General features: G+C 43.8%; 1 protein-coding gene across 1 annotated transcript in view; it reads left to right on the forward strand.

The window, feature by feature from the left end:
- LOC144484306 (uncharacterized) overlaps positions 1-14,570 on the forward strand; it is a 31,082-nt gene that overhangs the window by 2,000 nt on the left and 14,512 nt on the right. The window contains exons 2-3 of the mRNA XM_078202841.1: positions 10,919-11,084; positions 14,411-14,430. Of these exons, the coding sequence (XP_078058967.1) occupies positions 10,919-11,084; positions 14,411-14,430 (186 nt within the window). The remainder of the gene's footprint in view (positions 1-10,918; positions 11,085-14,410; positions 14,431-14,570) is intronic.

A 14,570-nucleotide genomic window follows, 5' to 3' on the forward strand; every position in this document is an offset into this window, starting at 1 on the left:
TGCCCTTGACAAAGCCATGCTGAGTATTCTTGAGCATACTAAACCTCTCTAAATGCTCATATATCCTGTCCCTCAGGATCTTCTCCATCAGTTTACCAACCACTGAAGTTAGACTCACTGGTCGGTAATTACCTGGGCTATCCCTATTCCCCTTCTTGAAAATAGGACTGAAACCTCTCAAAAGTTTGAATATCTCTATTAAATCTTTCCTTAACCTTTCCTGCTCTATAGAGTGCAATTCCAGCTTCTCTAATCTCTCCATATGGATTATCCATCCTGAGGTCCCCAGTATCACAGATGCCCATCTTCAGCCAATTCGATTCACTTCAAGGGATATCAATAAGCAGCTGAAGGCAATGGATAAGGAAAAATCCAAACTGGCCAACTGCCCTCCAATGTCTCGAGTCTCGCTCATCAGCAAAATGATGGAAGATGTTGTTGCCAACGGTGCGATCAAGCAGCATTTATACAGCAATAACCTGCTCACTGATGCTCATTTTGGGTTCCACCGAGGACCACTCACCTCCTGCCTCATTTACAGCCTTTGTCCAAACATGGACAAAAGAGTTGAACAGGGTGATGTTGGAGTGATTGCCATTGACATCAAGGCAGCATTTGACTGTGCCTGGCATCAAGCCACCCGATTAACATTGAAGTCAATGGGAATCAGGGGGAAACTCTCCACCGGCGAGAGCCACATCCCGCACAGAGGAGGATGATCGCGGTTGTTGGAGGCCAATCATCTCAGCCCCAGGGTAGTGTCCGAGGCCCATCCATCCTCAGTTGCTCCACCAATGACCTTCCCCCCCATCATAAAGTCGAAAGCGGAGCTGTTCATTGATAATTGCAGTCCTCATGACTGGGAATGATACCAGGGATGAGGATTTTGTTTTATTCTTTCAGGGGATGTGAATGTGACTGGCAAGGCCAACATTCATTGCGCATCACTAATTGCCCTTGTGAAGAAAGTGAGCCACTTTCTTGAATCGCGGCAATCCATCTGGTGTAGGTATACCCACAACGCTGTTAGAGAGTTCCAGGAATTTGATGCAGTGACAGAGAAGGAATGGTGATTGATTTTCAAGTCAGAATGGTGTGTGATGTGGAGTACAATTTGCAGATGGTGGCATTCCCATACGCTGGCTGCACTTGTTTTTCAAGTGGTAGAAGTTAGGGTTTGGAACATGCTGTGAAAACAGCCTTGGTGATTTCTTGCAGTGTATCTAATATGTGGGATACACTGCCACCATTGTGGGCTAATGGTGGAGAGTGAATGTTTAAGGTGGTATTTGAGATGCTGATCAGGCGAGCTACTTTGTCCTGGATATGATCTACAAAATTGTTGCAGGTACACTCATCCAGGTAGGGAATATTCCACCTTACTCCTGATTTATACCTTGTGAATCATGGCAAGCCTTTGGGGAATCATTAAGTGAGTAACCTGCCACAAAACTCCCAACCTCTGATCTGCTCCTGTAACCACAGTATTTAAATGACTAGTCAATGGTAACCCCAAAGTTATTGCTGGTGGGGCATTCACTGATGGTAATGCCATTGAATATCAAGGGAAGATGGGTAGATTTTCTTGCTGGAAATAGATATTTCCTGATAATTATGTGGTGTCAATATGAATTGACAATCAGCTCCAACCTGAATGTTGTCCTGGTCCTGCGCTGCATGCGGGCAGCTTCAGTATTCAGAGTTATGAATGGTCATATACACTGCAATCATCAGTGAACATCCCCGTTTCCCACCCTACGGTGGGGAGACGGTAATGAATGAAGCCGCTGAAAATGATTAGGCCCAGGAGACATGAGGAACAACAAAATATATTTATATAGCGCCTTAAAATAATAAAACATCCAGGGAGCATTGTAAAGTAAAGTATGATATTGAGCCACAGAGAAGATATCAGGTTAGATGACCAAAAGTTTGGTCAAAGTGGTCGATTTTAAGGGGTGTGTTAAAGGAGTAAAGCGAGGTGGAGAGTTGGAGACGTGTAGGGATGGTATTCCAGAGGTTGGAGCCTAAGCAACTGAAGGTAGAGCTTGCAATGGTGAAGCAAGGTCAGGGACAAACTAAAGACCAGAATTAGAGCAGTGTAATATATTGAGGGTTGTGGGGCTTATAGGAGATTATAGATATTGGGACAGGCAAGGTCATGGAGTGATTTGAAACCAAGGATGAGAATTTTAATATTAAGTTGTTGCTTTACTGGGTGGATCATCGTGCACAAGGGTGATAGTGGAATAACACTTAATGTGAGTTTAAACATGGCCAGCAGAGTTTTAGATGAACCCTGCAGTGACCCTTGCAGTGATGACTGACCTCCAACAACCACAGCCATCCTCGTCTGTACCTGGTATATCCCCAACCGGTGGAGAGTTCCCCCCGCCAAATCCCACCGACTCCAACCCTGTGTAGGTCCCTTTCTGCCACACTCAGTCAAATTAAGTCTTGATGGATTTTCTTTGTTCTTTTTTTTGTTTTTTTTTTGTTTTCTTTGAGAAAACAAAATTTTCTTTGTTCTTCGTTCTGTTTGGAACATCCCAAATGCTCATCCAATTTCCTTTGTAATTGTTTATTGTCTCCACTTCCTCCACCCTCGTAGGCAGCGAGTTTCAGGTCATTACCATTCGCTGCATCAGAATATTCTTCCTCACATCTCCCCCCCCCCTTTGCATCTCTGACCCAAAACAAGAAATCTGTGTCCCCCTCGTCCTTGTCCCTTCAGCTAATGGGAACAGCTTTTCTTTGTCCACCTTATCTAAACCTGTCAGAATCTTGTCCACCCCTATCAAATCTCCCCTCAACCTCCTTTGCTCCAAGGAGAACAACCCCAGCCTGACATCGACAATAAAGAACAAACTAACATAATATGTTCCTGTCTGAAATCAAATGGGAATGTTTAATTTCTGTTTTAAAGATATTGTGAATATATTGTCCTGGACAATAAAGGAATCAGCTATAACTGAGCAAGAAGAAGTCGGTTTCAAGGTGGAATTGACTGGAATATTCTCTCTGGATTTAAACAATGGAGAAACTGCAAACATGGAAGAAAATAAATTTCAAAATGTGAACTCTGAACAGACTGTTTTCAAAATAGAACTTGAAAATTCACAACTGAACAGCAATGAAGACTCTCCTTTTGCAGGAGGAACTTTGGACTATAATTATTGTAAAAAGAAAAGTTTCAGAAAAGACTGCAAGCAGTAATTTCCATCTTCAGTGGACTGAATTCCTGGACATGGAACCCAGCAGTGTGCTGTTACCAAGCTGGACTTGTGAATGTGAAGTGGACAATGGAGGGATTATTGTGTCTGTTGCAGGTTATAAGATAGATCAACATAGGAAAACAGTGGATTTAGGAACAGGAGGAGGCCATTTGGCCCTTCGAGCCTGCTCCACAATTCAATAAGATCATGGCTGTTGTTAAGATATACAGCATGTTGTATATTGTAATATTCTAAATGGGATATTATGAAGGTGATACATTTTCATTTCTTCCTGTTTTTGTTGCAAAAATCTAATTTCATAATTCCTATGTTTTAGAAATAAGAATTAGTTGCAAGAATTGCTTTTAAAAAATGGAAAACCTGGATGGAGAATCTGACAAAAATACCCTCAGGGAATTTGCAGTCACAAAGCATGGCCCATGTTGGTTTAAGAAGTCAAAACTCGAGAGGTAAGAACTGTAAAAGGTCAGCTGGGTCTTTTAGCTGGAGACATTGGGTCTGACAATTATTGTACTGTTTTTGTTAGGTGAATTCTTCATGCAGACCTCAGGGAAAAAAGGTTTCGTTTTGAAGCTAGATATCTGTCAGATATTCCACCTGGTCTCTGTTACCATGGGGATATGTGATTCAGGGTGGAGCCTTGGTTAGAATTAGACCATAAGATATAGGAGCAGAATTAGGCTATTTGGCCCATCGAATCTGCTGTGCCATTTGATCATGGCTGATAAATCTCAATCCCATTCTCCTGCCTTTTCCCCGGAACCTTTTGAGTCCTTTCCAATCAATGACCTGGTTCCAGCGGACAGTCTGCAGTTAGCTTGGAAGCCACCAGTTGTGGGACCAGGAGCTGTGAACCAGCTGTGGGACCAGAAGCCGAGAGGACCATTAGAAACTAGGGGTGTTTCCAACATTTAAATCCGTCAGCAAGAATGCAGTGAAGCCCATGTTTGGACTGAGGAGTCCACAGTTTGAGAGCTTAAAGGAAAATTGGAGGCTTGTTTAGTGAAAAGATAATGGATGGACTCCCATAAACTCTTGGAGCTTGGAGAAGATCTGAAGTACTGGGGAGAATTAAAGTGAATTGTGGAGAGCTTTGACATACCTTTGGGATGGTCCTAGGAACAGAAGTGAATGAACCTTCAAGATATCATTAAGTATAAAGAAACTCTTGGGGGGAGGTAAAAAAATATAACTAGGTTTATATCATAAATCTTTATTGACTAGTATTCAATTTGTAGTGTGTCTTTTTAAATTTTATTTAAACATACAGTAAAGTTTGTTTTTGTTTAAAAATGTGGAATCTTGTGATGTAATTCTTTCAGTTAATCACTGGGTGTTCGAATTTCTCTGCAAACGTTAACAGTCCTGACCGGGATCGCAAAAATTCACACAAACAGTGTTTCAAAACAAATCGAAGAAAAGATGTTTTTTCTCCTTCAGTCCAAACGTTACACATGAAGGAACCCTCTTCTGGTATCTCCAATAATTTGTTGCTTCGAGCAATTCTTTTCATGGAACAATCAGATAATTGATGACTGAAAATGGAACTAATTGTATCCCTTTAAAGCAGGAGGGCGATCGCCCGGCACAGAGGGGAATCTGGGATTTCTCCCATAGACCAATTGACGGATTCTACCCTCCAACCACCTGAAGTGAATTCTTTACATGAATCATCCGTGCCAGTGCAGTTATCAACTTGCAGTTTGGCTGATCAGAAAATGCTTTGTTGCTGATTTTCCTTGTGTTAGGAAGTGACAATGCCAAGGCCAGATCTTGTTTCCTCCTTGATCGGGATGTAACCCGTGTCCACGTCGCCACTTCATTCTTCCACTGGTTGTATGGTTCAGACTCCGAGAGCATCAGCAGGTAATCAGACCCTGACAATTCCCACTGCCTTTCAGTCATTTCTCACAAAAGCTGCTGGGATTGGAAGCTTCTGTCTGAAATATGCTTTCTTTTAGTTTCCAACCTTCACCATTAGACAAGCATTTTCTGTTACCATGTTATAATCCTGACAGCCTTGGGGTGGAGTCAATCTTTATTTGGTACAGATTTGTTCACAGAATCAAACATTACAGGTTCAACTCTGACTCCAAGTTATATTAGTGAGTCCCACTTTTTACCTGCTCATTATAACTATCTAATCAGTGCCCTCCATCTGAATAAACTTCACCTCTATTGGTATAATTAACAGCCACAGTCAGAGCATCCGAAAGATCACTAATGGGTGTGACTGCCCTGGTGTTTCAGCAGCTTGGATGAACAAGTGAATCCTTTCCCACCCACTGAGCAGGTGAATGGTCTCAGTTTGGAAACTGAGGGAAAATAAAATTTCAGGCAGAAGCTTCCAATCTGGTAGGTTTTATGATTAATCGCTGAAAGTGAGTGGGAATTATCAGGGTCTCTCCCCAGTGTGAATTCCCTGATGTTTCAGGAGGTCAGATGATGTTCTAAACCTCTTTGCACAGTGAGAGTGCCTGAACGGGGTCTCCTCAGTGTGAATGCGCTGGTCGACCCTGAGGTCGGCTCAGGTTTTAAAGCAGCTCCCACAGTCAGAGCATTGAACAGGTTTCTTATTGGGGAGGTGCCTCAGTATTCCAGCAGACTGGATGATTGACTGAGTCACTTCCCACACACACATCAGATGAATGGCCTTTCCCCAGTGTGTAATCCTTTGTGTCTCAGCAGACTAGATAATTGAGTGAATCCCTTCCCACACTCGGAGCAGATGAATGGCCTCGGCCCAGTGTGAATGCGTTGGTTTGTCAGCGGGAGGGATGAGTGAATGAAGCCCTTCCCACGCTCTGAGCAGGGGAACAGTCCCTCACCCGTGTGAAATCGCTGGTGGTTCTGCAGGGTAGATGACTGAGTGAATCCCTTTCCACACACACAACAGGTGAATGGTCTCTCCCCATTGTGAACCCGCTGGTGTGTCAGCAGGGCAGACAAATCGCTGAATTTCTTCCCACACTCAGAGCAGGTGAATGGCCTCTCCCTGATGTGAAGTCGCTGGTGATTCCTCAGGGTGGATGAATCACGAAATCCCCTTCCAAACTCAGAGCAGGTGAACGGTGTCTCCACAGTGAGGCTGCATCGAAGGGTTTCCAGCTTCGAGGGACAATTGAATCCCTTCCCACAGTCCCTACATTTCCATGGTCTGAGTGTCTTTGTACATCTCCAGGTTCAGATGAAGGTTTGACCCCACAGATAACACAGACATGGTCTCTCCTCACTGTGAATCCTTCGATCTTTTCCAGGCTGTGTAACTGGTTAAAGCTCTTTCCACAGTCAGTTCACTGGAATACTCTCACTCGAGTGGATGTGTCTCAGTGATTTTCCAGTCACACTGATGTTTAAACAGTTTGAAGGGACAGACAAACATTTCCCATTCTAGTTTCAAATGCCGATGGTATTCAGATCCTGAATAATTGGGTGACTCTGTCAGATCCTAACGTCATGTTTGTTGAGATTTGTGTCTGTAAATTCTCCCCTTCTAATAGCCTGTGAAAGAAATTCACAAAAATCATTGCTGTCAGTACAGGATAAAAACTTAGAACAGACAATTCTAGTTTATGTGGAACATTCTTTCCTCTCATTCTTGAAAATGTGTAAATCTCCATTCCAAACACTCTCCCTCCATTCTCACTTTGCTGGACCTGAAATAGACATTGTCCTGAGGGTGCTGATTCATCCTAATCGACAGATCCGTGCTGACTGTTTCATGTACAGGACACATATTCCCGAAATCTTCACACAGGCTTGTGTCTAAGCAGATAAAAAATTTGCATATTTAGTGGACTAAAAATGTATGCAATATTCAGAACTCTATTACATGATTAGAGATACAGATGGGTGCGGAAGAACGTGACTTGGGGAGCAAGCAATCATGTTCTGGAACTCACTGACGATGAGTGGTGGAAGTGGCGACGACCAGTGATTTCAAAATAAAATTGGTCGGGCACTTGAAGGAATGAAACGTACTGGGGAACAGGGATATCGAGGAAAAATGGCACTGAGTGGATTCCCCGACAGAGACTGGGCACGGACTCAAGTTGCTGAATTGATTTATCTTGTGCTCTGATGACTCTTTGACTGGAAAATATACAGTGTAGTTACAATACTATTCTGGAATTAAACAAAATCAACTGTAATACAAATCCATAAATAACATACCCATTATGCACCATGTAGTAAGAAGTCTGACAACACCAGGTTAAAGTCCAACAGGTTTATTTGGAATCACAAGCTTTCAGAGCACTGCCCCTTCATCAGGTGAGAAGGAGCAGCGCTCTGAAAGCTCGTGATTCCAAATAAACCCATTGGACTTTAACCAGGTGTTGTGAGACTGGTGATTGTCGAGACTGTTCTCTTCCTGTTGGGGAGCACTTCAGCGGTCACGGGCATTCGGCCTCTGATATTCGGGTAAGCGTTCTCCAAGGCGGCCTTCGCGACACACGACGGCGCAGAGTCGCTGAGCAGAAACTGATAGCCAAGTTCTGCACACACGAGGACGGCCTCAACCGGGATATTGGGTTCATGTCACACTATTTGTAACTCCCACAGTTGCGTGGACCTGCAGAGTTTCACTGGCTGTCTTGTCTGGAGACAATACACATCTTTTTAGCCTGTCTTGATGCTCTCTCCACTCACATTGTTTTGTTTCTTAAAGACTGGATTAGTTGTAAGTATTCGCATTCCAACCATTATTCATGTAAATTGAGTTTGTGTCTTTATATGCTCTGTTTGTGAACAGAATTCCCACTCACCTGAAGAAGGGGCTTCGAGCTCCGAAAGCTTGTGTGGCTTTTGCTACCAAATAAACCTGTTGGACTTTAACCAGGTGTTGTTAAACTTCTTACTGTGTTTACCCCAGTCCAACGCCGGCATCTCCACACCATATAACAACACCAGACATATCAATGTTGTTACGATCCTCATGGTCACCTTATAATGAACAAATTCCCACAAATCCCAATCGAATAAACAAAGACAATGTTTCATTTTTAAAAAATTTTACTTTAAAAATTAATCTAAAATTAACATCACTGAATCATGCATTAAGAAACAGTATTTGAATAGACAGGATAAATTACACTTTAAAAAGCTCAGACAATAAAAACAGGTTCCACAAAATCACAAACATTTCCCCCTCAGTATCTTTGGCTCTAATTCCAGTTCCAGAGAATTTCTCTGTCTCAGTATTTCCCAGGGGGAGAAAGAAAGTGTTTTCCTCACAGGTGTTGTCCAGAGGATGAAGTTTGAGTCTGTGTGTGAAGTTTGAGTCTGTGGTGAAGTTTGAGTCTGTGTGTGAAGTTTGAGTCCGTGGTGAAGTTTGAGTCTGTGTGTGAAGTTTGAGTCTGTGTGTGAAGTTGGAGTCTGTGGTGAAGTTTGAGTCTGTGGTGAAGTTTGAGTCTGTGGTGAAGTTTGAGTCTGTGGTGAAGTTTGAGTCTGTGGTGAACTTGTAGTCTGTGGTGAACTTGGAGTCTGTGGTGAAGTTTGAGTCTGTGTGTGAAGTTTGAGTCTGTGTGTGAAGTTTGAGTCTGTGTGTGAAGTTGGAGTCTGTGTGTGAAGTTTGAGTCTGTGGTGAAGTTTGAGTCTGTGTGTGAAGTTTGAGTCTGTGGTGAAGCTACAAACAGAAGCTGTTCTGTTTCAAATCAAACTGCGGGACTTGGAAGAAAATGATGGGAAGAGATTTTGCAAAGTCTTCCCCCACTCCCTCAGCTGGCAGTGGGCTGCAGGCGCAGAGGGCGCTGCTGAGCCGAGCTGTCCGGAGCAGGCGCAGAGAGCGCTGCTGAGCCGAGTTGTCCGGAGCAGGCGCAGAGAGCGCTGCTGAGCCGAGCTGTCCGGAGCAGGCGCAGTGCGGCTGCCGCCAGCGGTCGCACTCGATCTCTTTTTGGAGCAGCCGCTGCCGTCGAGAGAGGGGGGAGGGGGAGATCACCGCGCGGCTTCTCGCTCTGGCCGGAACCGCCAGCCGGTTGCCTGGAAACCTTGGCTCGAGGAGATGGCAGGGGGCGGGGGAATCAATGGGAGGGGGCGGGGCTCCCATGTCTGCGCGCCCGGGCCTGCGCACTGGAACTCCAGGACGTCACATCGGTACAGACTTATTCCTATTGGCTAATTCAGGCTCGGTTCCATTGTGACGTCTCAATGCGGAAGTTGGCCAACGATGTTCAGAGTGAAACTTCCGCCTCTGGACAACATCTGGGAGGAAATCAATGTTTCCCCCTTTCCATTTCTTTTCTCATTCTGGGGGAAATTGGGGACTTGCAGCAACTGAAGGGAAAGGAAGTGAATCCAGGGAGGTTGCAGACTCTGAAAACGTTACAGACGAACATCGGAATTAGGAGCTAGACTCGGCCCAGGTATCTTTTTCTTTCTCGCTCAAAGACATTGACATCCTTTAGCTCCCTCACTTTGACACTGAAGACAATGGGTTCAGTCTTCCCAGTGTTTATATGAAAGAAATTTCTGTTCTTTTAGTACTGGATGTCAGATAAGCCAGGATGGTGTGTGAGTTGCAGAGGAACTTGAAGGTGATGGTGTTCCCATCTATTTGCTACCCTGGTCCTTCTAGGTGGGTGGAGGTTGAAGGTTTGGGAAACTTTCTGTCAAAGTTCTAATTGAGTTGTCAATGTACAAAATCCCTCTCCTTCACCCCGACTTCTCCTACTTCTCTCTGTCTTCTCTCAGTGTCCAGAGTCTTGTCTCCAGACCGTGTGGCAGATTTCCTGCCCTGAAGGATATCAGTGAACCCGCTGGGTTTTTATGACAATCCAGCAGTTTTCATGATCACTTTTTCCGAGTGCCAGCCCCACAAATGACCAGATTCATTCAGCTCAATTTCACAAACTGCCTTTGTGTTTTTGTGGGTTCTCTCTCACTTCCTTTTTTCTGTTTTAAATCAATTTCACAGGGTTTTAGAAGAAGAGGATTTGCAGTTGGGAAACTGAAACCAAATATTATATCAAAACCTGATGGAGTTAGCCAATTTATTGTAACCTGAATATCATTGTGTTTTGAACATGGAAGGAAATAGCACCATTCACAGTGAAGAGAAACTGTACACGTGTTCTGTGTGTGGACAAGACTTTAACCAATCATCCAGCCTTTCGGAACATAATTGCAGTCGCAACAGGGAGAAGCTGTGGAAATGTGGGGACTGTGGGAAGGGATTCGATTACCCTTCCCAGCTGGAGATTCATCGGCGCAGTCACAGTGGGGAGAGACCATTCACCTGCTCCCAGTGTGGGAGGGGATTCACTCAGTCAAACAGCTTACATATACACCAGAGAACTCACACTGAAGAGAGACCATTCAACTGCTCCCAGTGTGGGAAAGGAATCAGTGCCTCATCCCATCTGCTGAAACATCAGCGAATCCACACTGGGGAAAGGCCGTTCACCTGTTCTGTGTGTGGGAAGGGATTCACTCAGTCTTCCAACCTCGCATTACACCAGCGAATTCACACTGGGGAGAGGCCATTCACTTGCTCCCAGTGTGGGAAGAGATTTGCTCAGTCAGCCACCCTCTTCACACACCAGAGGATTCACACTGATGAGAGACCTTTTAAATGTCCAGACTGTGGGAAATGCTTTAAAAATTCTGTAAATCTGCATTACCATCAACGTGTTCACACTGATGAGAAACCATTCAGGTGCTCTCACTGTGGGACTGGGTTCAAGCAATCATCTCAACTCACTGTACACCAGCGCACTCACACTGGGGAGAGACCGTTCACCTGCTCCCAGTGTGGGAATGGATTTGCTCACTCATCCACTTTGCTGACACACCAGCGAATTCACACCGGGGAGAAGCCGTTCACTTGTTCCAAGTGTGGAAAGGGATTCAGTCAGTCATCCAATCTGCTGAGACACCAGCGAGTTCACAAGTAACTGTTGTGATTGGATTTTGTTGTTTTCGTGTTCAGACTGAATCATGTACCTTTGGGTCTGTTTCTGCTGAATTGAAAAGTGACTCCAGCTCTGTTATAGGTGTTGATATAATTGGTCTTAGAAGGGGAGGATTTGGGGTCAGGAAACTTGCACAAAACATCAGATCAGGATTGGATGGAATTGCACAATGTATTGTAACCTGAACAGCAGAGAATTTTGAACATGGAAGGAAATAGCACCGTTTTAATTATCTAACAGTCGCGAGATTTGAGGAAGATTCCAGTAGATTGCAAAGTAGCAAATGTAACTCCTTTATTCAAAAAAGGAGGGAGGCAAAAAGGAAACTAAAGACCACTTAATATAAAACCTGATGTAGGGAAAATATTAAAGCTTTATTAAAGATATCATGAGAATGAGAAAAATTCAGACAACCAGAGAGAGTCAGCACGGTTTGAGAAAGGGAAATCATATTCAACCTATTTATTGGAGTTCTCTGAAGGAGTCACATATACTTTGGATAAAGGGGGTCGGTTCGCTCAGTTGGCCGGGTGGCTGGTTTGTGATGCACAGCGACACCAACAACACAGTTTCAATTCTCGTGCCAACCAAGGTTATTCATGAAGGTGCCGTCTCCTCAATCTTGCCGCTCACGTGAGGTGTGGTGATCCAAGATAATGGAAGGTATGGATAAAGCAGATGTGGAACGGATGCTTCCTCTTCTCAGGCATTCTAGGATGAGAGGTCATAGTCTTAGGATAAGGGGCAGCAAAGTTAAAACAGAGTTGAGGAGAAACTGCTTCTCCCAAAGGGTTGTGAATCTGTGGAATTCGCTATCCCAAAGGGTGGTGGATGCTGGGACAGTGAGTAAATTTAAGGAGGAGTTGGACAGATTTTTAATTGGTAATGGGGTTGAAGGGTTATGGGGAGAAGGCAGGAAAACGGGGATGAGGAGCATATCAGCCATGATCGAATGGCGGAACAGACTCGATTGGCTGAATGGTCTAATTCTGCTCCTATATCTAATGAATTTATGATCCTCAGGTGAAGTGACCACCAGTCAGCTCTCCCTCTCAAGGGGACATCTGGGAGATGGTGACTTTATATATTGGATAATGGGGCAGCAAAGGTGAATGTACTGTACTTAGATTTCCAAAATGCATTTCATAATCTGCCACATCAAAGCTTAATGTGGAAAATAGAATCTCACAGTGTGGGGGTAATATGGCATGGAAAGAAGATTGGCGAGCTAACGGGAAACAGAGTTGGCACACATGGATCTTTATCTGGTTGACAGGATGTGACGAGTGATGTGCCAAAGCGATCAGAGCTGGAACCTCTACTTTTAACAATTTATATAAATGACTTGGATGCAAGCATGGTCGCTAAATTTGCTGAGGACACAAGGTAGAAAAGTAAGTTGTGAAGAGGATGTAAGGAGGCTACAAAGGAATGTAGATAAGTTCAGCTCGTGGGCAAAGATTTGGCAAATGGAGTATAACGTGGGCAAATGTGGAATTATCAATTTTGGCTGGAATTCCTGCCAAATTAAAAAAAAACATTAAATAGTGAGAGATTGCAGAGCTCTGAGATTCAGAGGTGTCCTAGTGCATGAATCACAAAAGGCTGGAATGCAGGTACAGCAAGTAATCAGGAAAGTTAATAGAATGTCATTGTTTATTGTGAGGAAATTGGTTACAAAAGAAGTGAGTTTATGTTTCAGTCAGACAGGACACTGGTGAGACCACATCTGGAGTGTTGTTAAAGTATTGAACTCCTTATTTAAGGAAAGATGTAAATGCTTTGGAAGCAGTTCAGAGAATGTCTACCAGACTAATACCAGAAATTGGCAGGTTGTCTGATGAGGAAAGATTGAGAATCTGGGCTTGTATCCACTGGAGTTTAGAAGAGTAAGAGGGGCCTTGATTGAAACCTTTTAAGTTTCTGAGGGCTATTGACTGGGTTGATGTGGAAAGGATGTTTTTTTTTTCTTGCAGGAGAATTTTGAACAAGGAGACACTGTTTAAAAATGTGTTTAAGACAGAGGTGGGGAGAAGTGTTTTCTCCCAGAGGATCATGGATCTTTGGAACTCTCTTCCTCAAAAGGCAGAGGAAGCAGAATCTTGGAATATTTTGAAGACAGAGCAAGATGGTCTCCTGATTAACAAGGAGATGGAAGATTATTGGTGAGGGTAGTGGGCAGGAATGTGGGGCTGAGGTCACAATCAGATCAGCCACGATCTTATTGAATGGTGGAACAGGCTCGAGGGGCCGAGTGGCCTCCTTCTGTTCTTAATTATTATGTTCGAATGGGTCTGTTTCCATTGCTGTTAATAAACAATAGTCCATTTATAGATGTTAATATTGTGGATAATAGTCAAATAAATTGACTTTATGTTAAACACAAGGCCTTTTTAATATCTTCAACACAGGTTCGTCCAATGAATGGCCGTGGTAAAATTGACCTTAGTGTCAGTGGTAATAGCAGGGTCATTAAATGGGGTTACGGGAATAGGGCCCGGGTGGGATTGTGGTTGGTGCAGACTGGATGGGCTGAATGGCCTCCTTCTGCACTGTAGGGATTCTATGATTCTAGTCTTGTAATAGAATATTGTAACTATGTTAATATACTTCCAGGCATTGTTATTCCGATAGAGAAGGAGTCCATGTCAACTCCTTATAGAGCAATCCAGTCAGACCCATTGCCCCTCCATCTACTCATTCTCCTGCAAGATTATTTCCTTCAAGTGCGCATCCAATTTCATTTTGAAATCTTTAATTGCTTTCACTGCCACAAGATCCGTGGGCACCCAGTTCCAGATCATGATCACTCGCTGCACCCACCATATCTCCAACCAAGTAATGAGTGCTGCATATTACACACATTTGAACAGGAAGTGATGCGCATGGATTCATTAACCAACATGAATTGGTACCTTTAGGAGAATTGGGAGGGTGTATAGTGGGATACAGCAGGGTAAGAATAGTGGGAAAAAGTAAAGAATTTTCTATAAAAACTGGAATTGTCTTTTCTGAATTTCTAAGTTGCACTGACAGTGATGAATTTTGGAAATTCGTGTTACAGGATATCAGAAGAGGATTTCCAGACAGAAATCTCAAAACAAACACTCATGGTGATCTGACAGATTAACTCCGTTCATCGGGACCTGGACAACATCAGCCTTTGGAATCTACAAAGAGAAATATTTGTCTGTTCTTCTGCTTCAAGAGATTTCAACCACAAGTGTGATTGGAAAAGCATGGACGCACATAGATCGGAGTGAGAGCGTTCCAGTGAACTGACTGTGGAAAAAAACTCCAACACATCTTGAAAAGACAGCACCAGTCACATTGGGGTGAGACCGTTCGGGTGTTTTGTTGTGGATGAGGCTTCAGCTGACTGTCAAACTGGGAGAGACACATGGACACCAGCACCATGGAGAAG

This window comes from Mustelus asterias, unplaced genomic scaffold, assembly GCF_964213995.1.
Source record: "Mustelus asterias unplaced genomic scaffold, sMusAst1.hap1.1 HAP1_SCAFFOLD_100, whole genome shotgun sequence".
In the NCBI taxonomy this organism is placed as follows: domain Eukaryota; kingdom Metazoa; phylum Chordata; class Chondrichthyes; order Carcharhiniformes; family Triakidae; genus Mustelus; species Mustelus asterias.